This window comes from Pongo abelii, chromosome 23 (genome assembly GCF_028885655.2).
Source record: "Pongo abelii isolate AG06213 chromosome 23, NHGRI_mPonAbe1-v2.0_pri, whole genome shotgun sequence".
NCBI lineage: Eukaryota > Metazoa > Chordata > Mammalia > Primates > Hominidae > Pongo > Pongo abelii.
The window spans coordinates 56854055-56873609 of record NC_085929.1 but is presented as its reverse complement, the minus strand read 5'-3'; the positions used below and the strand labels follow the sequence as shown (position 1 = coordinate 56873609).

General features: G+C 43.8%; 1 protein-coding gene across 6 annotated transcripts in view; it reads right to left on the bottom strand.

Annotated features, from left to right (window-relative positions):
• Window positions 1-19555, bottom strand: part of MOV10L1 (Mov10 like RNA helicase 1) — a 70642-nt gene that overhangs the window by 16237 nt on the left and 34850 nt on the right. For all 6 annotated transcript variants that reach the window (XR_008517925.2, XM_054543839.2, XM_024240182.3 and 3 more), the window contains exons 12-18: window positions 18954-19024; window positions 16726-16817; window positions 11010-11068; window positions 10446-10546; window positions 2956-3064; window positions 1919-2097; window positions 897-1043 (exon numbers count right to left, since the gene is read on the bottom strand). Coding sequence is in view for 5 of the 6 variants with exons in the window: in XM_054543839.2 (XP_054399814.2) it covers window positions 897-1043; window positions 1919-2097; window positions 2956-3064; window positions 10446-10546; window positions 11010-11068; window positions 16726-16817; window positions 18954-19024 (758 nt within the window). In the remaining variant the exon portion in view is untranslated. The remainder of the gene's footprint in view (window positions 1-896; window positions 1044-1918; window positions 2098-2955; window positions 3065-10445; window positions 10547-11009; window positions 11069-16725; window positions 16818-18953; window positions 19025-19555) is intronic.

Genomic DNA, 19555 nt, shown 5'->3' with positions numbered 1-19555 from the left:
TGTAATCCTAGGTACTTGGGAGGCTGAGGCAGGAGAATTGCTTGAACCCAGGAGGCGGAGGTTGCAGTTAGCCGAGATCACACCACTGCACTCCAGCCTGGGCAACAAGAGCAAAAACTCCGTCTCAAACAAACAAACAAACAAAAGCAATACTTCACTCTATAACCAAACCAGCACTTAAAGGGATACTTCAAACCAAACCAGGCCAGGCGCAGTGGCTCACGCCTGTAATCCCAGCACTTTGGGAGGCCAAGGCGGGCGGATCACGAGGTCAGGAGATCGAGACCATCCTGGCTAACACGGTGAAACCCCACCTCTACTAAAAATACAAAAAATTAGCCGGGCGCAGTGGCGGGTGCCTGTAGTCCCAGCTACTTGGGAGGCTGAGGCCAGAGAATGGCGTGAACCCAGGAGGCGGAGCTTGCAGTGAGCCGAGATCGCACCACTGTACCCCATTCTGGGCAACAGAGCGAGACTCTGTCTCAAAAAAAAAACAAAACAAAAACAAAACAAAACAAAAAAACACCAAACCAACAAAACAAAACTACTTAAAAAGTAACAAGACGTTTGGGGATTAAATAAAAGAGGAATGTGATAATTTTACAATGCTGCGAATGCCCACAATAGGTCTGGTAACTCACACAGAGTAAGAATGTGATGAAATATTCAGCAATCAAGCTCCACCATTCAGTGGTGAGGGCGGGCCATGGCAGAGCCATTTCTCAAACACAGCCTTCTGCGGCGCCTCTCTGCCCACCGTCCTACCCCTGCCCACTTGGCATTTCCCACGTTCCAGGGAGTTTCCCACGCTCCAGGGAGTTTCCCAAGCTCCAGGGAGTTTCCCACGTTCCAGGGAGGGGTTCTGGTGCCCCCTGCTGCTTGCACCAAGGGCTCACCTCCTCAAGCCTGCAGGTGGCGTTCACCCGGACCATGGCGGCCGGCCGTAGCACCTTGCTCTCGTGCAGCCGCAGACACACGAGGTCAGCAGCACTGTTGGAGGGCGCACAGACTAAAATCCGACTGTCCGGCAAGGCAAAGTGTACCTTCATCAAAGACACACAAGAGACCAAGGCTCAACATCCACACCGCAAGGTGGAAACCAGGAGTCTAACCTCAACACGCACATTCGGGTGCAGGGACTCAGCTGTGTGGGCTCAGATGCCAGCCCCCAACACACTGAGACCTGGGCCACGACTCTGCCTCATCACACTGCTGCCAAGGCGTGGGTTAGGTAGGAAGGTTCTCTGCACTCTCTAAGATTCTAAACCACCTTTCAGGGCAGAAACAGAGTCAGATTCATCTGCACACATCTGGCGTGTGGTACAATTCTGCACTCAACACCTGTTTGCTAATTTGAATCCTGAATGACACTAAATGTAGATGGTCTTCGGCTTATGATGGTTTGACTTAACGCTTTCTTGACTTTATGATGGTGTGAAGGCCATCCCCAGTCAGTCTGCTCCTCACCTTACAAGGGATCATGCCTTGATGAACCTGAAACAGGCCTCCCAAATCCCATTACAATGGGTTTATTGGGTTGTAACCCCATCAAAAGTCAAAAAGCATCTGTAGACAATATTTTCATAAACTTAACTTCAATTACAAATGAAGATATCTAAAACTTCTGCAGAATGGTGGCTGTAGCTACTGTAAGAGTAACTTCTTTCTGCGGCAAAATTTCATGATTCAAATAAAATAGTTTACTAGGCTAAAAATAAGTTTGCTTCTAAACCTATGAAATAAGCTTTTAAATCCATACATATCCACAAAAACAGATTTAACATTATGAAATAACTGGTATTTCTCAAGCTCTTTCCAACTGTCCAATTCTACAATCTAAACTCACACTTCCTGAAGACACGGACGACACGTGAACAGCAGCACAGAGCCATAGCACCTGCGGCGCCGCTGTCCTTACCTGTAAAACAGCCTCTATTATTGTCACTGTCTTTCCAGTCCCAGGAGGTCCAAAGAGAATATACGGGAGGGGACGGCAGTCACCACTGAGAATCCTTTTAACTGCTAACTTCTGATTTTCATTTAGCACTGGATTGAAAAACTCCATCTTTCTTGCTTTAGGGGTCTGAATTTCATTTACTGTATTCAAAGCGGAGAAAGTTTCAGTTAGATGCAAGCAGCTCTCAACAGCTGTGGATACGTCCTCACCTAGGTCAGGCGTCAGCACGTCTGTGCAAAGGCTAAATCAGAGTCACAGACAGGGAGCAGCTCTTCAGTGTGACCATGGGTAAGATGCACACAGGGCATTCCCTTTAATAATCTGTCTGTATGTTTTTTTTCTTTTTTGAGACAGGGTCTGGCTCTGTCACCCAGGTTGGAGTACAGTGGCACAATCTCAGCTCACTGTAACCTCCATCTCCTGAGCTCAAGCGATCCTCCCACGTCAGTGTCCTGGGTAGCTGGGACCACAGGCGCCCACCACCACACCTGGCTAATTTTTGTTTTTTTTTTTTTTTTGTATAGAGACAGGGTTTTGCCATGTTGTCCAGGTTGGTCTCGAACTCCTGAGCTCATGTGATCTACCCACCTCGGCTTCCCAAAAGTGTTAGGATGACAGGTGTGAGCCCTGCACTCAACCTGTCTGTGCTTTGTTAAAGAGGGTCAGGAGAATGAATGCAGCTTCTGAGAGGAAAATGACAGGCTGTCAACCGATTCTGCGGCTTTAGAGATCCCACTCAAATATTAGAGACTGGATTAAAAAATGTCCACATCTGCAAAGAGTACCTGGAAAAAACAACCCAGAATCTAAAAGTCTTCTTAGAGTATCTAACCTAAAACACCAAGTCTCCAGTCAAGGTGGAGACGGCAGCCGCCTGTCACAGGCCACACGCCCCCCGACTGTTCTTCCTTCCGCGTGAGAGCCCACTCCTCAAAGTCCCTGTTTTCCAGGTGAGAGTCTCGGAGTTGCTCTTCTCCTTGCCCCTCACGAGCACATACCCCAATCGCTCATCTCTGCAGTAAAGGGCGCCAGCGCCAGCAGGTCCTTGTCACCAACACGCCTCTCCTTTGTTCCATGCTCAGCTTGGTCCATCATTGTTTTCCTATTCTAGAAATTATCAGGCAGAAAAATGTTTTTAAAAAACAGCTCAGTGTTTACACTGGCTTGGTTGAAAGAGCAAACGTAAACATCTAGTGCTCTACTTATTATATTTATTTAACAGCTCTTTGGATGGATCACGAGTCAGACCCTTTGAAAAATAAAGAAAAAACAAACTATCAGATAAAAAACTGCTAAAAAGGTTTATGCTTTTTTTCTTTGAACTTGCTTTAGAAATAAACTAAAATTTGTGATGAAACCAAAGCACAGGACTAAATTTTATTTTATTAATATCATCTTCCCTTGGTACATCCTACCTGCTTTCCAGGCTGGACAGTGGGGGAACCTGCAGAGGACGGTCAAGGGTACAGCCCAGGGCTCTGGGTCTCACGGGCCTGGAGAGTGTGCAAAGTGCCAGTGCTGCCTGTTGACGTCAGGCAAGATCCTGCACCAGGCTGGGCATGGGGCTCATGCTTGTCATCCCACCACTGTGGGAGGCCAAGACAGGTGGATCACTTGAGCCCAGTAGTTCAAGACTAGCCTGGGCAACATGGTGAAACCCTGTTTCTAGCAAAAACACACACACACAAAAAAATTAGCCAGGCACGGTGGTGCTCACCTGTGGTCCCAGCTACTTGGCAGCCTTGGGAGGATCACTTGAGCCCAGGAGGCGGGGCTGCAGTGAGTGGAGATTGCATGACCAACTCCAGCCTGGGTGATGGAGACCCCCCAACTCATAAAAAAAAAAAAAAAAAGGCTGTGTGCAGTGGCTCACGCCTATAATCCCAGCACTTTGGGAGGCTGAGGCGGGCAGATCACAAGGTCCAGAGATCGAGACCATCCTGGCCAACATGGTGAAACCCTGTCTTTACTAAAAATAGAAAAGTTAGCTGGCCGTGGTGCCACCAACTACTCGGGAGGCTGAGGCAGGAGAATAGCTTGAACCTGGGAGGCGGAGGTTGCATTGAGCCAAGATCGTGCCACTGCACTCCAGCCTGGCGACAGAGTAAGACTCTGTCTCAAAAAAAAAAAAAAAAAAAAAGGATCCTACACAAGAATTGGTTTTGTGTATGTTCCTATGTAAGTGGTATTTGTCCTGAACCAGTGGGATTTTCATTACAATCTGTAATTTTTTGTTAAATAACTTCATTACTTTCATAGGATAGATTCTGGGATCTATAAAATCAAAAGTTCTGGGGCCAGGGGTAGTGGTTCACACCTATCATCTGAGCACTGCAGGAGGCCGAGGTGGAAGGACTGCTGGAGTCCAGGAGGCCAAGGCTGCAGTGAGCCATGACTGCCACACTGCGCTGCAGTTAGGACAGAGGAAGACTCTGTCGCAAAAAAAAAAAAAGGTTCACATTAAAAAATTTACACACATTGCTAAGTTTTAGTCTAAAACAGGCTTGTCCAACCAGCGGCCTATGGACTACATACAGCCTAGGATGGCTCTGAATGCAACCCAACACAAATTCGTAAACTTCTAAAAACACTATGAGTTTTTTTGTGATTTTTTTCAGCGCATCAGCTATGATTAGTGTTAGTGAATTTTATGTGTGGCCCAAGACAATTCTTCTTCCAACGTGGCCCAGGGAAGCCAAAAGATTGGACACCCATGGTCTAGAAGGTTATGCCTATATCCTCCTCCCACAACCATTGTGTTTTGCAGAGTGTGACTGACATACAATAAGTTGCACATATTTAAAGTGTGTGACTTGACAAGTCTGACATGTGCACATACCCATAAAACCATCAGCACAATCGAGATGACAAATAGACCCGTCAGTCCCCAGAGCCGCCTTGTGCTGCAGCCCCTCCAGTGGCACCGGGTGGCTCACGTGCTCTCGAACTTCATACTTCATATACATGCACACAGTGTGATTCATCAGAGAGCCACCTGTATTGTTGCATGTCAACAGTTTGCTCCTTGTATTGCTGAGTCACGTTCCATTGTACAAACACAATGCAACTTGCTTATCCATTCACCTGCTCATGGACACTGGGTTGTTTCGTTTTTGGTGATTAAAAACCCAGCTGCTGTGAACTTTGTGTATGGGTCCTCACGTGGCCTTATGTCTTCATCTCTCTGGGGCACACGCCTAGAGAGAAATGGCTGGGTTGTATGGCAGGTGCGCGACTAGCTTCTTAAAAACACCTTTTGCACAGTGGTGTGCCACTCCCCATTCCCACGGCAGGGTACGTGCCAGCGGCCCCACGTGCTCACCAACTCGCAGACGGCCCAACTCAATTTCTGGCCATTCTAGTAGGTGTTCAGTGGTACCTCATTGTGGTTTAACTTGTGTTTCCCTAACAACTAATGACGTTGAACATCTTTCATGTGTTTATTACCATCTGTATGTATTCTTTGGTAAAGTGTTCAAGTGTTTGATCCATTATAAAAAATTGAGCTCTTAGGCAGTTTTGTAGAGTACTTTAATATGTTTTCCGAATATGAGTTCTTGATCAGATGTGATTTGCAAATATTTTCTCTAGTCTGTCACTTTTCATTGTCTTACCAGTGTCTTTTTTTTTTCTTTGTTTTTTTTGAGACAGTTTTTCTATGTTGCCCAGGCTAGCCTGGAACTCCTGGGCTCAAGAGATCCTCCAGCCTCAGTCTCCTGGGTCACTGGGACTAAAAGTGTATGCCATTGTGCCTTACTGTCTAACAGTGTCTTTTCAGCAGCAAAATATTTAATTTCACTGAAGTCTAATTTATCAATTTCTCTGTAAGTCATGCTCTTAGCGTCACATAAAAAAAATCCTTGCCCAAACAAAGGACGTGCAAATGTTCTTCTATGCTGTTTTCTAGATGTATAGTTTTAGGCTTTACATTTATGGCTATAAACCACAGAGTAAGTTAGTTTTTGTCTATGCTGTGAGGTATGGATCCAGGTTCATGTTTTTGCATGTGTCCTACATTTACAGATCATTTTAGGTAAAACAGGCAACTTGATAATATGGAATCTTCCGACCCAAGAGATACAAATAGTATCTCTCTCCATTTATTTATGTCTTTTGTTGCCCATCTTTTGTCAGATGTATCTCTAATGTTTAAAACACTTAGGTGCTACTTAAAAAAAAAAAAAATTCAGGCCTGGCGTGGTGGCTCACGCCTGTAATCCCAGCACTTTGGGAGGCTGAGGCGGGCGGATCATGAGGTCAGGAGTTCGAGACCAGCCTGATCAACATGGTGAAACCTCATCTCTACTAAAAATACAAAAATTAGCAGGGTGTGGTGGCATGCACCTATAATCCCAGCTACCCAGGAGGCGGAGGCAGGAGAACTGCTTGCATCTGGGAGGCGGAGGTTGCAGTGAGCCGAGATCCGCCACTGCACTCCAGCCTGGGCAACAGAGCGAGACTCTGTCTCTAAACAAACAAATGAAAAACCAAAAAACAATTTCTGAGTGTTTACTGGAAATATATATACAACTTATTTTTCTACACTGATCTTGTATCTTGCAAAATCACTTATTAGTTCTAACAGCTTCATTTTAGATTCCATCAGATTTTTTTTCTTTTCTATTTTTTTTTTTTTTGAGACAGGGTTTCACTTTATCACTCAGGCTGGAGTGCAGTGGTACAATCACAGCTCACTGCAGCCTCGACCTCCCAGGCTCAAGGGATCCTCCTGCCTCAGCCTCCTGAGTAGCTGGGATTATAGGTGCGTGCCACCACACTCTGCTAATTTTTAAACTTTTTTAAAAAAGAGACAGGGTCTTGGATGTTGCCCAGGCTGTTCTCAGTGATTTTCCCATCTCAGCTTCCCAAAGTGCTGGGATTACTGGCATGAGTCACCACACCCGGCCTCCATCAGACTTTCTACAGGATGGTGGATGCCTGTTCTTTCTGCTTCATTGCCTGTCTACAATGCACAATGCTGGGCAGAAATGCTGAGTAAACGTACCCTGATCCTGATCTTACAAGCAAAGAACATTTAGTTATCACTAAGTAGGTTTTTGTAGGTAAAAGAAATTTCCTTTTATTTCTAGTTTGCTGAATTTTGATCAGGAATGGATGCTGGATTTTGTCAGATGCTTTTTCCAAGTCTACTGCCATGATTATATGGTTTTTCCTTTTCAGTTTGTTAATATGGTATATTACACATTGATTTTTGGAATGTTAAGCCATTCCTGGGATGAACCCTCTTGGTCTCATATACATGTGTCATATACATATATACATATATGTATACATATAAAAATATGTGTATATAAAATATATATGTGTGTATATATAAAAATATGTATATTTATAAATATATATGTATATATATAAAATATATATATGTGGATATACACATGTATTTTTTGAGACAGAGTCTTGCTCTGTCGCCCAGGCTGGAGCGCAGTGGCATGATCTCGGCTCACTGCAATCTCCATCTCCTGGTTTCAAGCGATTCTCCTGCCTCAGCCTCCTGAGTAGCTAGGTCTACAGGCACATGCCACTACACCCAGCTAATATTTTTCTGGGACGGAGTCTTGCTGTATTCTATTGCCCAGGCTGGAGTGCAGTGGTGTGATCTCAGCTCACTGCAGCCTCCACCTCTGTTCCATGTTAGATAGTTTCTATTGCTCTGTCTTCAAGTTCACTAATTTTTCCTTCTGCATTGTCTAGTCTGCTGATAATTCTGTCCAATATATTTTTCATTTTAGGCATTGAATTTTTCATTCCTAGAAAATTCTTTTATGTATCTTTTGTGTCTCCACTTAACCTGCTCATGTCTTCTACTTTCTTGAACACATGGAACATATTTATAACCGTTTTAATGTCCTTGTCTGCTAATTCCACCATGTTATTTCGTGGGGGGGGGGGTTGGTTCCAATTGACTAAATTTTCTCCTTTTGGGTTACGTTTTTCACTTTTTCATTTTGTAACCAGATGTCAGTGTCCATTTTATACCTTGCTGGGTGCTGGATAATTTTATATTCCTATAAATATTCTTAAACTTTGTTCTGGGATGTAATCTAATTATTTGGGAATAGCTTGCTTCTTTTGAGGCTATCATACTTTGTCAGTCTGGGCCGGAGCAGCCTTCAGTCAAGGGCTGGACTTTCTACACTCTTGAGACAACACCCTCCCATGGATTCTACATGTGAATTACTAGGTTTTTCTTCTCTGGCTGTGGGCACAGCTATTTCTGGCACTGTGTCAACTTTAAGGATTGTTCTTGCTGCTCTTTCCAGCTGGTTCTTTTCCAGGCCTGGGTATTTTACTCACATCATGCACTGATCATGCTCAGCTGAAAACTCAAGAAGGAATCTCTGTAGGTCCCCAGATGCTCTCTGTCCCCTGCGCTCTCCCCAGCCCTCTACTCCGTCAGCTTTATCCCCCTTGTCCTCCCCACCCTTCCAAACGCTGTCTCTGTACTCAGACAGGTCACCGGGCTCCGCCTGGGCTCCCCCTTGGTGCTCTCTGGCCTAGACACTCTTGGAAGGCTGTGAGTTGGGAAAACCATGAAGTCACCTCATTTGTTTCCTCTCTCAGGAATCCCTGTCCTATGGTAGCTGATGTTAATGTCTGAAATTGTTGTTCCATATAGTTTGTCTGGTTTTTTATTGTTTCAGGAAGGAAGATAAATCTGGTCCCTGAAATTCTATCTTGGTTGACATATGAAATATTCTTGAGCTTATTTTCAATCTAGTTAATCCGTAAGAAGATAATGTTTCACATTTTAAAATCTACGGTCAATTAGGAATGTGCCCACCTAAATAGTAACACCTCCCCGATCTCACACGCCAGCTGTACCACAGACTCTCCCTGAGAATCAGGCAGTAGAATGAACCAGTAATGAGGTGATGACGGAGAAGAAAAGCACTGTCAAGGAAGACTCTTTTCTATTTGCAGAACAAAAAAGAGATCAACTATGAAATACGCCACAGATGACTTTCAAGGATAACCTCTTGCTGCTTCATTTGTCATATTTTCCATGACTGTGTAGGCATTCTAAACCTATCATTTTTGCATTTTGGGGGAGGAACTATAAAATGGTAAGCATTTTTGAGTATTAGATATAATTTAAAAATTCATGTTATACATTGAAAACATGCTCATAAAACCAAATTTGAATAGTACAAAATAAGTTGTAAGCTCCACCATGACATAGATAATTTTCTTGTTACTAGAAACACGAAGATAAATAAAACCACTTCTATCGTATTCACAAAAATATACTGAGAGCCCAGGACAATACCTGGCATGTAACGGGCACTATATTACTATTTATGGAGTGACTGGATTATAGAAGCTTTTTTTTTTTTTTTTGAGATGGAGTTTCGCTCTTGTTGCCCAGGCTGGAGTGTAGTGGCTGAATCTTGGCTCACTGCAACCTCTGCCTCCTGGGTTCAAGTGATCCTCCTGCCTCAGCCTCCCGAGTAGCTGGGATTACAGGTGTACACCATCACGCCTGGCTAATTTTTTGGATTTTTAGTAGAGATGGGGCTTCACCATCTTGGCCAGGCTGGTCTTGAACTCCTGATCTTATGATCTGCCCGCCTCGGCTGGTCTTGAACTCCTGATCTCATGATCTGTCCACCTCGGCCTCCCAAAGTGCTGGGATTACAGGCGTGAGCCACTGTGACCGGCCTAGAAGTTTTTATAAAATATCTTTGCAACATTCACAAAGTTTGCAAATGTTAACAATTTGCGGGGTGTGTATCCTTCCAGACATTTTCCATGCATACACAATCACATAAATGTACCTAAGTGTACACATAAACCATATAATTTAAAAATAAAACTCTAAGGCCAGGTGTGGTGGCTCACGCCTGTAATTCTAGCACTTTGGGAGGCCAAGGAGGGTGGATCACAAGATCAGAAGATTGAGACCAGCCTGACCAATACAGTGAAACCCTGTCTCTACTAAAAATACAAAAATTAGCTGGGTGTGGTGGCACACGCCCGTAGTCCCAGCTACTCTGGAGACTGAGGCAGGAGAATCACTTGAATCCGGGAGGCGGAGGTTGCAGTGAGCCAAGATTGCACCACTGCACTCCAGCCTGGGTGACAGAGCGAGATTCTGTTTCAAAAAAAAAGAAAGAAAGAAAAGAAAAAAGAAAAAGAAAAAACCCAGCTCTAAGGTCATATAAACATCTGTACTTTGCTTCCCCTATTTAACATATTGTAGCCATCTTAGCCCTGCATCTTAGCCCTTGCATATAAACTTTACACTAAATCTATTTTTGAATATTTTAGTTCACTTTAACTGCAATTTTGAGTTACTTGTGAACCACACTGCTCTAATACTCCAGTCAACTGAGCGCTAATACTCCAAGAAGGAAACGCCCACCCCCTGTGCAGACAGTCACGCCGCTGAGCCACCCCCTATGTAGAGATAGCCACGTCGCTGAGCCACCCCCTGTGTAGAGACAACCACGTTGCTGAGCACTACCTTTTTGCTGGTGGACTCTCCACTGCTTTTGGTGTCTTGTGCATGGTTCCAATTTCCCGTCACTTGTGGAGACTGTAAAATAATTTCTTCTGGAAACAACACTTTTAAAACAAAAAATGGTAAGAGCATAGGTATAACTAAAAAGCTAAAAAAAATTAATAGAGGTTGTTTATGGCTGACCCTAAAGTAATTAGTATTCTATTCCCTTCCTTTCTTAACCTGCCTGTTATACTGTTTCTAAATTACAGCATTATTAGTACTGCATATTCCTCACAACAAAGCCATTTACTTGCCCATGTGTAAAAACAAAAATGAATTACATTTATGAAGGGAAAGTGAGCAAGATAAATGTACTTTCACTTATTTAAGCATGCTATTATTAGTTACTCACTAAGTTGAAATAGTAAGAAAACACTAAAACTTGATAGAAAATTAAAAACATGAATATAACAAAGTTTTACTTCTAATATTATGACTGAAGAGACTATTTTACACAAAATTTTACATGAAGCCTATAAAAATATTCTGTGAAGATGTAACACTATCATTCTATAAAAATAATACCTTTTACACCTAAGTGGATGACTTGTTCAAGTGCAAAGTGACACCGTCTGCTTGTGGTCCTGCAGGAAAGAAAACCACATAAAATAACTAACCTTACATTCAGAAATATTAAGGCTGGCATAAGGTAATGAAAATTTTATGATACAATCTTTAAGTCAATATAAAAAAATCACAGCAACAATCCAACAATCAATGAAATAGGGAACAAAAAAACACTGGAGAGGATGGGCGCGGTGGCTCACGCGTGTAATCCCAGCACTTTGGGAGGCCGAGGTGGGTGGATCACCTGAGGTCAGGAGTTCGAGACCAGCCTGGCCAACATGGTGAAACCCTGCCTCTACTAAAAATACAAACATTAGCCGGGCGTGGTGGTGGTGCACGCCTGTAATCCCAGCTACTCAGGAGGCTGAGGCATGAGAATCACTTGAACCTGGGAGGCAGAGGTTGCAGTGAGCTGAGATGGCACCACTGCACTCCAGCCTGGGTGACAGAATGAGACTTTGTCTAAAAAAAATTTTTGTAAAAACCACTAGAGAATACCAAAGAAGCCAAAAAAAAAAAAAAAAAAAAGCATGGGACAAAATCCCACACCCATTCTTTCTTTCTTTTTTTTTTTTTTTAAAGAGACTCTGCTCTGTTGCCTAGGCTGGAGTGCAGTGGCACAGTCAGAGCTCACTGAAGCCTCAAATTCCTGGGCCCATGTGATCCTCCCACCTCAGCCTCTCAAAGTGCTGGGATTACAGGTGTCAGCCACCACACTTGGCCCCATATCCATTCTTGATTAAAAAATCACTAAAATAAGAATCTATCTCCTCAACCTGATAGAGGGCCACTACGGAACCTACAACCCATGCTGTACTAACTCGCTCAGGACTGACAGCCCTGCCTCTAAGATCAGGGACGAAGCCAGCCTCAACCTTATAGAGGGCCACTACAGAACCTACCACCCATGCTGTACTAACTCGCTCAGGACTGACAGCCCTGCCCCTAAGACCAGGGATGAAGCCAGTGCAGCACTTGCCACCACTTCTATTCCACACTGGCACACAAGTTCCAACCAGTGCACGAAGGCAAGGGAAACAAATACACAGCATCCAAATAAGAGAAGAAGTAAAACTGTCTTTGGTTTTTGTTTTTTTTTTTTTTTTTTTTTAACAAGGAGCCTTGCTCTGTCGCCCAGGCTGGAATGCAGTAGTGTGATCTCGGCTCACTGCAACCTCCGCCTCCTGGGTTCAAGCAATTCTCCTGCCTCAGCCTCCCGAGTAGCTGGGATTACAGGTGCTCACCACCACGCCCGGCTGATTTTTTGTATTTTTAGTAGAGACGGGGTTTCCCCATGTGGGCCAGACTGGTCTCAAACTCCTGACCTCAGGTGATCCGCCTGCCTTGGCCTCCCACAGTGCTGGGATTACAGGCGTGAACCACCGCACCCAACCTAAAACTGTCTTTGAATGAATGATTTTATATGTAGAAAATCCTACAGACTCTAGGAAAAGCTACTGGAGCTATTCAGTTTAGGAGACTTGCAGGATACAAGGTAAACATACAAAAATCAATTGCTTTTTATAAATACTAGAAACAAGCAATTAGAAATTTAAGTTAAATTTACTGTTTATAATAGCCATTTAAAAATTTTAAATAGGTATAACTCTGACAAAAGATACATAAGACTTATACAATGAAAAGTATAAAATATTGCTAAAAGAAATGAAAACAGATGCAAATAAATGGAGAGACATACCATTTTCAAGGGCTGGAGGACTCATTATTATTAAGATTTCAATTCTCCAATTCTCCCTTAAACCGACCTATAGGTTCAATGTAATCCCAATCAAAATCCTAACAGGCTTTCTGTAGAAACTGGTATGACCTAAAATCCATGTAAGAATAAAGACCTAGAATAGCCAGACAACCTTGAAAAGGAACAAAGTTGGAGGCTTGATACTACCTGATTTTGAGACTTATCATAAAGGCACATATCATACACTAGGTTTGTGTTCCCCCCAGCTTCATATGGTGAAACTTCATCCCCAATGTGATGTTATTGGGTATGAGGAGTTGAGGCCTTTGCCAAGTGATTAGGTCATGAGGGTGGGGCCTCATGAATGGAATTAGTGCCCTTACACAAGGGAGCACAGAGAGCTCTCTCATCCCTTCTGCTGCGTGAGGACACAGGGAAAAGACAGCCGCCTACGAACCAGGAAGCAGTCTCACCAGGACACTGAACCTGCTGGTACCTTGACCTTGGGCTTCCCGACCTCCAGAGCATGAGAAATACATTTCTGCTGTTTATAAGCCACCCCATCTATGGTGCTATGCTAATGCAGCCTGAGTGTACTAAGACAGACAATAAGACCCTGTAATGTTGGTGTCAAGACAGACAAGTGTACCAATGGAACACAACAGAGAGTCTTCAGAAACAGATCAACAAATATTTGGTCAACTGATTTTTTTTTTTTTTTTTTTTTTACAAAGGTACAATAGTAATTCATTGGAGAAAGGGCAATTTTTTCATCAAATAATGCTTGGACAACTGGACGTTCATTCCACCCTCCAATTTCCATTCATACCCCACACACAATTTGCAAAGCTTAATGAGACAGATCATAATCCTAAATGTACAGGTTAAAGCTGCCAAGTTTCTAAAAGAAAACAGGATAAAATCATTGAGATCAAAATTAGTTAAAGATTTCTGAGATGCGTCACTAAAAGATCTGTGAAAGAAAACATTCATAAACTGGGCTTCACCAAAATTAATAATTTCTGCTTTTCAAAAGGCACTATAAAAACAATGAAAATACAAGCTGTAGTCTGAGGAAATATTTGCACAGACACATATCTGATAAAGCACTGTACTGAAACTATACAAACATCTCTGCAAACTCAATCATGAGAAAACAATTTTTTAAAATGGGCCCAAAGACTTGAGGAAAGACTTCAACAAATATTTTGTACAAATGGCAAAAAAGCACATAAAAAGATGTTCAGCGGCCGGGTGTGGTGGCCCACACCTGTAATCCCAGCACTTTGGGAGGCCGAGGTGGGCGGATCACAAGGTCAGGAGATTGAGACCATCCTGGCTGACACACTGAAACCCGTCTCTACTAAATATACAAAAAAAAAAAAAAAAATTAGCCGGGCGTGGTGGTGGGCACCTGTAGCCCCAGCTACTCAGGAGACTGAAGCAGGAGAATGGCGTGAACCTGGAAGGCGGAGCTTGCAGTGAGCCGAGATGGCACCACTGCACTCCAGCCTGGGCAACAGAACAAGACTCTGTCTCCAAAAAAAAAAAAAAAAAAAAAAAGAAAAGATGTGAAAAGATGTTCAGCATCATCATTAGTCATTAGAAAAATACAAATTAAATCCACAACGAGATACCTCTTCACACTACGAGAATCAGCTCTGTTCCAGAGTCAAAGCAGGTCAAGGAGTCCAGGCCTGGACGTCGGCTGCAGTCTCTCTGGCTGCCATGATGGAGGCTGTGTGCCTTCTACCAGCACTGCTGCTCCCTATGGCCCCAGCCAACCCGCACACGTCATCCAACACAGCTGCCCCTTCCTTCCCGTTCCTGGGCCTTCTCATGGCACTCACATGCTGGGGTCTCTCATCTTGCACAGCAAACAAAAAGCACCCCCTCCTGGGCCTCCTGTATCTCTTTGGTCACCAATTTCTCTTGCTCTCTCTCCATCCTGCCCTCCCTGCTTTCATCGGCAAATGCCTTAAAAAAGGAATCAATGACATTTCTCCATTCCCCCGTAGTCCATTCATTCATTCTCAACACATTCCAATCTGGCTGTAGCCCAAATACTGCCGATTTCTCAGACAGACATAAAAAGCACTAATATAAAAAAAAATCGATAAATTTGACTACATTAAAACTGGCACCTTCTGTTAATAAAAACACATATATATATAGATATATATACTTTATTTATTTATTTGTTTTTTGAGACAGAGTCTTGCTCTGTCTCAGGCTGGAGTGCAGTAGTATGATCTCAGCTCACCGCAACCTCCGCCTCCTGGGTTCAAGCAATTCTCCTGCCTCAGCCTCCCAAGTAGCTGGGACTACAGGCATGTGCCATCATGCCCACTAAGTTCTGTATTTTTAGTAGAGACAGTGTTTCCCCATGTTGGCCAGGCTGGTCTCAAACTCCTGACCTCAAGAGATCCACCTGCCCTGGCCTCCCAAAGTGTTGGGATTACACCACATCCAGCCTCAAAAGATACTTTTTAAAAAGCTAAAAGATAAGGAACAAACCTGGAGAAGATATGTACCTAAGAATAGTTTATCATAAGGAATACCGAAAGGACTCCCACAACAATGAAAATCGGATAAATTACTCAATAAAAAAGAGAGCAAAAGACGCAAGCAAGCATTTCATGGAAGATGAACATTTTACGGCCTACGAACAAGAAGATTCTCAGCCTTGTGAATAAGTCAGAGAAAAGTAAATCAAGACCATCATGAGATGCATTACACACCTACCAGACTGGCACCAATTAGGAAGTCGAACAAAATCAGATTACAGAAAGGGCACCGATCAGCAGGCTGTTATACACATGGATACTGGAAGTCACTGATGCAACCACTTGTAAAGCTGGAAACACCTCAAACCCAGCAATCCCACCCGTACATACACAGCAGCTCTAGGAACAGCAGCAAACAAAACGTAACAGGAAACAATGAAGATGTCCATCAACAGAAAAACAGTGGGTATTCACACAACCGCAAACTAATGAACAGCAGTTACAGACAACAACACGGAGACATCTCAGGAACACAATGTTTAGTGAAAATCTGCGACTCCTAGGAACCAAATACAGCAAGTTACTCCTTTTCTAAAGTTCAAAAGAATTAAAAATGAAGAATACATTTTTTTGTGCATGAGCAGTTAATGGTTTTGTGGAGGAAGAAAAAGCCAGCTGGGTGCCAGGTCACAGCACCCCTCATCTGACAAGAAAACAAATAAAAGTAAGGAGCTGGTAGCTGACAGTGACAGTGAGGCATGAACCAAAGATCCGGTGCACATGGGGTCTGGGAAAGAATGAACATGCAAATGTATGCACCTTTATATCTCAAAAAATAGTTGATAATAAAGCTAGAAACACGGGGTATGCAAAAATGCTGTAGGAGTCTGCTTCCATGCACAAGGCCTATACATGTCAACCACAAGCACGGTGGGGGCTCCTACGTCACTACTTAGATGTCAACAGACATACTCAAGAGAAGACTGTCCAATTAAAGATGAAGAGACAAATTAACTGGGCATGGTGCCTCATACCTATACTCTCAAAACTTTGGGAGGCTGAGGCAGGAGGATCGCTTGAGCCTAAGAGTTTATGACCAGCCTGGGACCCCATCTCTATTAAAAAAAAAAAAAAAGATGGCCGGGCACGGTGACTCACGCCTGTAATCCCAGCACTTTGGGAGGCCAAGGCAAGCGTATCACAGGGTCAGGAATTCAAGACCAGCCTGGCCAATATGGTGAAACACTGCCTCTACTAAAAATACAAAAATTAGCCAGGCGTGGTGGCGGGCACCTGTAGTCCCAGCTACTTGGGAGGCTGAGGCAGGAGAATCACTTGAACCTGGGAGGCGGAGGTTGCAGTGAGCCGAGATTGCGCCACTGCAATCTGGCCTGGGCAACAGAGCGAGACCCTGTCTCAAAAAAAAAAAAAAAAAGACATTTGAAAGAAGACTCACTAAAAGCATTACCTATTATATGTAAATTCCACATCCATAGGTTCAAAGTTATAGGCTTGTTCAAATTCTGGATTAATTTTAAGAGTTACATCTTCTTCATGAATCTAAAAAAGAAACAAACAATATACTTGATTTCTTGAAATAATGTGGTATCTATATCTAGCAACACATTATCAAAAATTCATTCTATAGCTCTGAGCTAAAATTTGATATCTATCTGCAAAATTAGTTGAAAAGGATTAAATCATTATGCCATTCGATTATACAAACAAGAGGAAATGGATCACTACACACTCATACTTACTGAACTTCTATTCACTTGGCCGTAGCCTCTCCTAAGGCTCTGAGAATAGAGAATGTGTGGGAGGTCACTGACTCCATAGGACACAAACAAAACAACCGCAAGTGTAGCCAAGTGTTACCTACTGTAAGGAAGCCTCGATAAGAAGGTCTGCTGGGTGCGGTGGCTCACACCTGTAATCCCAGCACATTGGGAGGCCAAGGTGGGCGGATCACCTTGAGGTCAGGAGTTTGAGACCAGCCTGGCCAACAGGGCGAAACCATCTCCACTAAAAATAGAAAAAGGAGCCGGGCGTGGTGTTGGGCACCTGTAATCCCAGCTACTTGGAAGGCTGAGGCAGGAGAATCTCTTGAACCTGGGAGGCGGAGGTTGCAGTGAGCCAAGATCGTACCACTGCACTCCAGGCTGGGTGACAGAGTGAGACTCCATCTCAAAAAAAAAAAATCATTACAAGACTTCTCCTTTTAGTAGAAAAGCCCTCCAGCTAAAGCAAGATCCTGCATGATCAGTTCTGCATATTCTTTCCTAGACAGTATGGGTAGAAAAATAAGAAGGAAAGCCCTGATCTGAAAAGGAGCTCAAGCTCTTCTCCAGGTGACTCAGGCAACACCCTGGTAGGGTGAGTTTCCTGAGGGTCAGGGCTGACACCAGCAGAGGGTCGGGAAGCTATGCCCTGGGGTGGCTTCCAGCTCCAGGAGGAAGGGAAGCAACAGTGGTACAGAGCCATGGGATCGTTTCCCCTGAGGATGAGGAAGACAGACCAAGTCCTCACTGTACACGGGAGACATGCGTTAGTCTACTTGAGAACAGGTGGAGGTGGCATCCAAGAGAGCCTGAAAAGATGAAAATAATTTTTGGAGCTAAAAAGGATATGGAAGGTCATTTCAGATGCCAGGGTTTGATCAATGGCATGGAGGCCCAGCCATATGGCTCAGGAACCAGGGGTGGAGGCAGGCAGGTGCCTTCCTCCTGAGATCTCTGGCTCTGCTTCTTTGGAGGTTTCAGTATGCAAAGCTTCCTTTCTTGGCACAGCTGGTCTAGGAGGCTAAGATGGTCACTCGGCCACCTTGGGCTCCTCATGTCAACTTGGTCAAGAGCAAAGGTGGGTAATGGAGAGCTGGCGAGGTCATGTCACTCGTGTCTCACATCTCAGTCCACAGGCGATGGCCTAAGTCCTTACAAAATCTCTGAAATCCTGCCAAGATTTTGTCTTCTGGGAAATATCCCATTCTGTGAAATCAGCCCCAGCATGGACCCTGCATAAAGGTGTAGCACAGAGTGACTGTGGCGGCAAAGGTTGGAAGCTGCCTCTTCTCCAGATCCTTACCAGGCTCTTCTAGTTCTCTCAGCCCTTCTTCCTTCTGACAGTAAAGGCTCTAGCATTCTCCCTTCAAGTTTTCTACATCAAGTAATGTGTGGCTTCATCTTCTCTGATGCACAGATAAAGCACCTCCCTTCTCATGCAGATCCCAGTATCACTCCCAGTGCTATGCTCAATACGTGACCAGTAAAGTCCAGCCCAAGAGTCACAGACCACCCCATACAGAACCATCTGGAGCACCAGGAGCTACTCAAAGCCAAAAAAACCACCTTCACGCAAACATCAGAGCTGCAAACTCATAGGTGTATTTTTCCTTTCAAGGCCTCCACTCTGCGAGCTCTTCCGGAATACATTCAGAATGCCCAAATACAACTCAACGCAAACCTCATGACTTACATATAACCTAAAAGATAAATATGTTTTACATGGTTGAAAATTATAGTATTAAGTTTCCTTTATGCATCAAAAATTATTTAAAGATTCACTGTATCTTCACATTTTCCAAAATAGCCAATGCATATGGGAGCATCTCCCCAAGAGCCATGGGGAAAACGTTACCTTTCCAACCGGTCAGAAGGGTAGGTCTAACACAAACTCATTAAGAGAGAGTGCTCTCACCTCAGTCACATAGCTGATGTATTCGATGGCATGTCCACTGTACTCTTGAGTTTTTAAAATCAGTTTATCACCTAGTTAAAAAAATATATTACCATGTTTAAAGCTAATACAAAATCACAAATTTCTGTGCTGTCCTATAAAATCCAACACTGAGGAGGTTCAATAAAATGTTACTGGGGTCAGGCCGGGAGCAGTGGCTCACGCCTGTAATCCCAGCACTTTGAGAGGCCGAGGCGGGCGGATCACAAGGTCAGGGGATCGAGATCATCCTGGCTAACACGGTGAAAAACCCCATCTCTACTAAAAATACCAAAAAAAAAAAAATTAGCTGGGCATGGTGGCGGGCGCCTGTAGTCCCAGCTACTCGGGAGGCTGAGGCAGGAGAATTGCGTGAACCCGGGTGGCAGAGGTTGCAATGAGCTGAGATCGTGCCACTGCACTCCAGCCTGGGCGACAGAGCGAGACTCCATCTCAAAAAACAAACAAACAAACAAACAAACAAAAACATTACTGGGGTCAACTGCTTACAAATAATGAAATACAACAAAGAAACATGCTTGATGTACATAGGTCGCTGATTTTTAGTGAAATTCTAACCCAAA